Below are 7,224 nucleotides of genomic sequence, written 5' to 3'. Positions count from 1 at the left end.
GCGGCGGAAGAGAGAAAGCAATCATCATAGCATGGGTAGTCTCAAGAATATGACGATGTTTACGCTCGGCGACACCATTTTGAGCATGGGCGCCGGGACACGGGAACTGAGCGAGTGTGCCCTGCTCAGCAAGGACACCACGCAGGTGCTGGGAGATATACTCACCTGCAGAATCAGCACGAAACACACGAATAGGCGTGGAATACTGAGTACGAACCATGGCCGCAAAGCGCTGATAAATAGAGAGCACCTCACTGCGAGAGCGCATAAAAAAAAACCAGGTGTACCGTGAAAAATCATCAATGAATAAAATATAGTATCAATGGCCCCCTTTTGAAGCAAAGGGAGCCGGCTCCCAAACATCTGAATGAACTAAATCAAAAGATCGCTGAAGATACAGACACACTAGTAGGATAGGGAAGCTGAATCTGTTTGCCTAACCTACAACCCTGAAAGCCACAAAGGTGACCCAGACGATGATGCCACTTCTGAAAAGAGCCAGTAACGGAAGCAGCAACCGCAAGAGAACTGGCAGAGGAAGTGTCAGCGGATGGATCGCGAAGCCAGTCTAACTTCCATAGCCCCGGAGACTCAAGGCTGCGAGGGCTAGCTCCAACCAGGGCCTGTGTACGGCGGTCCTGAACAGCACAAGAATCAGCGTTAAGAATGACGCGACAACCAGAATCAATAAGCTGACTAGCAGAAAAAAGGTTCATCTTAAGACTAGGAACATGAGAAACGTCAGGAACAGAGAAAGAGGTAGTAGAGAGGGTGCCTCGACTGGAAACAGGAAGAGAGGTACCATCAGCCGTGATAGCACGGCGGCCGGTCGGAGGCGGCACGGCAGGGCAGCCGTGTGGGAGAGGCGGACGGGGTCGGGTGGAGGCGAACGGGGCCGGGCGGCGCAGCGGTGGAGGCGGACGGGGCCGGGGGGGGGGGGGCGGCGGCGTGCTCGCAGGCGGCGAGGGAGAGGCGGCAGCGGCGGCTGCGAGGATAGGAGCTAAGCTACAACTCTGATACCATGTTAGGGTAATAGACTTATTGTATTACCAGGGGGCCAAAGACCATAATATATAGTACAGGTACATGTGCAAATATGCAGGAAGCCCCCTAACATATGGGGAAACTACAATATACAAATATATACATCTAACAGCGACAATGCGGGGCCATCAAAGAAGAAGTAGTTTAAATTTTTATATGTAAATTTGTTTATATTTTTCGAAGTTTTCATATGTAATTTGTGTATGCTGCACCCTTAATATTAGCAGCGTTATTTAACCTACACATTTCTTCTATATACTAAATAAAAAAAGTATTTTAAAGTTTTGGGGCGGCGTTTGGGGGACGCGGCTGTGGAGCGACGTCCTCTAAACGCGGCACGAATAAAACACGTCCCCCAAATGCTCGATCCGGATGCGTTTGGGGCCGCTTTGAGGGACGCGGCTGGAGATGGTCTTAGAAATACGTATTATGCGGTACCTGAAGATGGCTCAAAGATCGTATCGGCCACTAGCGAGAGTATAATGTCAAATTTTGGTGACGTGGCCTAAATTGACCAAGTTGACCATCAACCGTTAAACTTTTGTTTTTGCAAAAAAAATCTCTCTCCTTCCGCCCACTCGCACTGCTTGTCCTGTCGCACTCCGGCCACCTACTACTCGTCAGCGCAGCACCTCGGTCGCCTGCCGGGTGCTACCCCTCCACCAACCACCACCCTCATGTCACACCTCAAGCCTCGGCGACCTCCCGCAGATCCTACGCGCGCTCGTCCCCTGACCTCCTAACAGTGCCCCGCTGCTCATCCCCAACCGTTGCCGCCATGCGCACGCGGCCAGACTTTGAGGGTGGCACCATCGAACATAGATGGAGGCCAGGGTGGTGCCTGAGCTCTAGGAAGGAGGCGTTGCTCATGACAGGGCTGGAGAGCCCGAGCGATTCTGCCCCGCATCGCCTTCCTCGAGGTGGTCCAGGTTCGCCAAGATGCCCCGCTGCTCCGCCTGGACCGCCGGTGTCACCAGTGCAGGCGGGGGTGCCCGAGGCGGCGAGGCTACTAGAGCCTAGCACGCGCGAGGTCGATGTTTTGACGGCTTGCTCCTCCCGGAAGTACCTGTAGGCCGGTGGCGGAAGGCACCGCATGGCGGCGGGGAACAAGCAGGCTGGCAGAGGAGGCGCTCCGCCCACCGGTTCTAGCACGGCAGAGGAGGCACGTCGGCGGCGACCCAAGCACGAGATGAAACCATCCACGAGCAGCCGCCAATGCTAGCACGGCGGGATCCTTATCTCTTTGTTAATCTTTTAATTTAGTCCTCTTGGTTTTAATTATTTAAAAATAATCTCTATGAAAGTAAGCGGATGACATATGGGGTCAAAAGTAGGCCATGTCAGCAAAATACGATGTTCTACCCGCGACAACCGATATGACCCATGAGCCATCTCTAGTTACCGTATATTGTGTATTTCTATGTATGGTGTCAGAGGCGGGCAAGGGTGACAAGTTTAGGTACCCGATGTATTTTACTCCAAGTCACGTGAGGGTGAGGGTGGCGCGGTCAGCCGTGAGAGAGAGGTTTCGCGTGTCTAAATGTTATAAGGCAAAATTGGTTCTATACCATCAAACGATCCACACTTTAGAAAAATACAACTGAAAGTTTTGGTTTTAGAAAACTACCATCCAAGGGTTGCTCCATTGTCTATTTTTACCACCACCGTTAAGTGGATGTTAACAGGTGCTAAAAAACAAATGGAGCAACTCTTATGCATCCCAATTTCACGATTCCTTGTCTCAGCACTGCAAAATCCCCCCCAAAAAAAACTAAAGTTCAGACCATTCACGAGCACGGGAAGAAGAGACGAGAAGAGAAAATGGGATAAAGATGGTGCCTACCATGAGGGGCATTCCGGAAGAGGAGCTGCCACCGCCGGGGAGGCGCGCCGCTGGCAGCCCGCGCAGCCAGGTGGTCTCCGTCGGCCTGGGCTGGGTGGGGTGTGCGCGTGTGGTCTCGGAGTTCTGCGTGCGTGCGTTGTGTTCAGGTTGCATGTGTTCAGCTGGCTTGGTCAATCGGGTATGTACGTTGTTTAGTGTAGAACTTGTTTTTCAAATACAATAGATCGTTCTAGTCAAAACGTCCAGTTAACGGTGCTGGTAGAAATAGGTAACGGAGCAACTTTTGGATGGTAGTTTTCTAAAGCCAAAACTTTCAGTGGTATTTTTCTAAAGTGTGGATCTTTTAGTAGTATAGAACTAATTTTTCCAAATGTTAAATCAAAGAAAAATGAACCAAAATTAAACTAATGCCATGACAAAATATTATAAAAGCAACTATGATAAGTGGATTACGGTTGAAACTTTTTGAACATCCAAATTCAAGTTGGTAACAACTAACAATGGAAAGCATCAACCTAGTGCGGTGTAGGATGGAGGACAGCGGATCACCTCCTGGTGGTTATGGCATCGCCAAAGACCGGGCTCGGGCTTGAGGGCACAAGTCTCCGCATCTGGTTGTCGATGCTTGCGGAGTGCCATCGGCAGGTAGCACAGTGCCACCTGCCTACTAAACTTCTGCCGCCCACAGGGATTGAGTCTATTTCTGCCGATCTATTGCTAACTGGCCTCAAGCTCGTGGACGCCAAGGCTGCGGATCTAGAAGGTGGACTGCACGGGCATCTCTGGTGAGTGATGCAACAGTGGTGATGGTCTATCTCATTCTCATGGTTGTGTGGAGCGGGCGGAGGGTATCCTAGTGTTGGCGGCGCTTCGGCAAAAGCAGCTCTCAGATTGCGGTATGGAGTCCTGGCTTGGGGGACAGTGGATGGGCCGACATACCTAGTGTGATGCGAAGATTTTTCCGAACGAAACTTTTGACCGCTTGGTCTCGACGATAAGAGGCTCTACATCGTTACCCTCTTGAGATGTTGTCATGGAGCTGGCATCCCTCGATCTCGTTCCGATGTGTTTATGTGACAAGTTTGATTTTTTTAATTTTTGATCTGTTTGTAAGAGAATTGCTAATCCTTTTGTATTAGTTCGGCCATTGTACTTTATTTATTCATAAATATGAACAAGGGAAAGCATCACATTCACAGATGAAAACAGTAGCAGTCCACTGCGAATAGATGTCGAGCAGAACGTTTTATGGCACCAGTCCTAGCTGTAGCCACAATCTATCTTCTGCTCTGAAAGTAATAAGCTTAAGAAAAGAAACGCGACAGAGCAATTAAACATTATTACGAAAACAAGATCTAAAATGCAGCAAAAACTACTACTAGTAAAATCTACCGCACTGGAGTGTAGGACGAGCTCGCTTCGCATGCAAGCCTGCAAGACTTGCCTCTTGCCACGGCATCACCTGCTAGTAGTCGCAGTCGAGAAGCGTCCCGCCGAGCTGGCTGGAGATGTAGGCATCGATGCAGGCGTAGTGGACCTGCTCGCGGGAGAGGCGGGAGGCATCCCACGGCCCCATCCTTATCCGCTGCGGCTTCTCGATGCTCTCGCCCAGGACCTGGCGCGCCAGAGTGATCAGCCCGGCCTGCCGGAGCTCCGGGATGCCCGTCACCTCCGCCGCGACGCCGCGGAGGTCCTCGAGGTTCGACACCTGGAGGCCGTAGTCACGGCCGAGGCGGTCCGCGTCCGCGTCCACGCCGACGCCGACGAAGCGGAACTGGCTGTCCATGAGGAAGCCCAGGAGGGAGTCGGGGATGTAGTCGGCGTGGAGGAGCTGGAAGATGAGGCAGCGCTGGCAGACGCAGAGCTGAAGGAGCGCGGCGGGGTTCTGCGCGGGGCTGTAGCTGGGGCGCCACTCGACGTCAAGCCCGACGATGATCTCGTACGGGGCGCCGCCGTGCATGGAGTACACCTCCTCCACCCAGCGCTCCACGGCTGCGCCGGAGGAGGTGACGGTGGTGGTGATCACAGCTCGCTTGAAGGGCACGTCGGTGACATACGTGGCGGCCATACCTGGATCTTCCAATCTACCGTGCGCAAACGACAAGGGTGGATAGGGTTTCACGAAAGGGAGAGAAGACAAAGCAAGATAGGAAGGTGGCGAAAATCATGGCGAAGACAGGGGCGTCCGGTGGAGAGTTAAATAGAGAGGAGAGGATGCGCATGCGACACATTCAAAGAGCGCTCGGCCGCGCTCGTTCTCGGAATCACCCACACTATCCACCCGTCCACCTCGTTCATGGCACATAGTACTCCTACATAAAATTTTCAGATGCTTTTTGGTAATTGTACTACTTGGCAGAGGTTGTTGGCAGTTCACTGATCCATAAATGTGCCACAGTGAAGCCTCTTCTCTTTTACCACAAACAAACAACAAACCTCCACCAGTTCAAAACTTCAATATTCTACCTACATTCAATCGAGTCTTCACCACAAGTAAACCTGGCCACTCGCTTACCAGTACCACCAACTGAACGCATCTACTCGCTTAGGACGTTTGGATTAAAATGTGTCCATAAAAGAGTGTATTTTATCTTTTTGAAGGAAATTTACTTCCCTCTTATCCCAAGGCAATCAAGCACAATTCTAACACATGTTTTTATTTTATTTTCTACATACACTTAGCTTATTGCAGGAGAATGTTCGCAAAAGAAAAGCTAAGTGGAGGAGGAAAATTAAAGATGCGAGAGATGGTAGATGAAATTTTACCAATATATTTTCCTACTCTACTTCATAATTTATCTTAAAATTTCTATATATCCACTTATTTGCGTATAGAGACTCGCACATTCCGACAGTCCGACTCTTCTTCTCGCCTTGCTCCAGCTACTCGAAATTGTGCTATCACAATGCAGATATGCTCAACATTTTGCACGAAACACCTCGTTAATCCAAATGTGCTACACATTCACCTCCGGAGAGGATGTCCATGTTCCATTTTCCTACTCAAATATGCTTACCAAACTACTGCGTGTAAGACGGCGGCATTCCAATTTCTGTACGACAACTCATCTGACGATGGTTGTGCATGCAGCGGGTGCAGTGAAATAGCTCTCTTCATGCGGTGTACTCCCTCCGTCTATGAGACAAATATTTTTAGGGGGAGAGAGTACATATATTGGATAGACTTTGTTGTACATATAGCATCATTCCATTGCTTGATCCTCCCTCGAATTGGTTTCCTAATTGTGAGTACTTGGTTTCAATAAAATTATCACTTTAGAAAATGGATAATATCTAATTATATGATTATTTTGGATAGTGTTTCGGAACTTCAAAACTAAACACCTTTCAAAGATAACAATTAGTAAATAATTTGGAGTACAATCTATAGAATTTGCAAGTTCAAATCTGAAAGAAGTCGTTTACATAATAACACGACAACTACAAGGAGTTGCTATCAGATGTACTCCAGGTCTTAATACAAACTCATCATGTAATCCTTCCTATGTAAACCCTTTCAACTCTCTGAAACACACACTCGTCAACTGTACAACTCTTAGCAGGCACAGGAAATATAAACATTTCACTAATATTTAAGGCCACGGTAGTGGGCTAGTGGCGATTCTATGTGCGGGCTGAAATGAACTTGCTTGCGACTCAACATGTTAGATAGTGAACAAACTTTTGACAGTCATATAGTACTATGAAGAGTTTGCATAAGTTGGCCCTAAAGAGTTTTGTGTTTGGCACCGCCAGTGCATGCAACAGGATAACCATCACCTCAACAGGATAACCATCACGAAGCTATGAAGTAAATCATCATACACAGACAACAGGATAACCATCACGTCAGCCAGCAGGACACCAACCAACCAAAGCAGCTTGTCACGAACTCTTGATCTAGCTGTTGGCGTCGATTTCGACAAATTTGACCTTTTTTCGAAAGTTCAGCACGATTTGACCTCTTTTTTAAAAATATTCAAAACCTGACCCTTTTTAGTAGCGCCTTTCCCAGGGGAGCTACCCTCTTCGCCGTAGCGCCAGCGTCCCTGGCGCTGAACTTGTGCCAGCGTGGCGCGGCTGGGCCCACAATTCGCGAGATCAACTCCATTCACGGGGGCGCTACCCTTTTGAAGTTCAGCTCCCTCAAGAGTGGAGCTACCCTTTTAAAGTTCAACTCCCCTCGCAGGGGCGCTACCCTTTGGAATATGTGCATACCAAAAGAAACATTATACCTTCCCTCCAATTCTATGTCATCGGTTGGGCTCATTCATTTCAACTCAATCCTCACTTTCTCCACAACCTCGACATAGTTGGGACTTCTTTCAAACACCATC

The 7,224-nt window shown here is 49.2% G+C and overlaps 1 protein-coding gene across 1 annotated transcript; it reads right to left on the bottom strand.

Annotated features, from left to right (window-relative positions):
• Positions 1-4,199: 4,199 nt before the first annotated feature.
• On the bottom strand, positions 4,200-5,034 carry LOC124659497 (Werner Syndrome-like exonuclease). Its single transcript, XM_047197364.1, has one exon. It carries the CDS (start codon positions 4,953-4,955, stop codon positions 4,353-4,355), a length of 603 nt encoding a protein of 200 aa, XP_047053320.1. The 5' UTR covers positions 4,956-5,034; the 3' UTR covers positions 4,200-4,352.
• Positions 5,035-7,224: the final 2,190 nt, after the last annotated feature.

This window comes from Lolium rigidum, chromosome 6 (assembly GCF_022539505.1).
Source record: "Lolium rigidum isolate FL_2022 chromosome 6, APGP_CSIRO_Lrig_0.1, whole genome shotgun sequence".
Taxonomy (NCBI): domain Eukaryota; kingdom Viridiplantae; phylum Streptophyta; class Magnoliopsida; order Poales; family Poaceae; genus Lolium; species Lolium rigidum.
The sequence above is the reverse complement of the archived record's forward strand: the minus strand, read 5'-3'. Positions and strand labels throughout refer to the sequence as shown.

What these genes read in the sequence shown, in the direction of transcription:
- LOC124659497 (XM_047197364.1), bottom strand. Translation starts at nt 4,955, where the DNA reads ATGGCCGCCACGTATGTCACCGACGTGCCCTTCAAGCGAGCTGTGATC.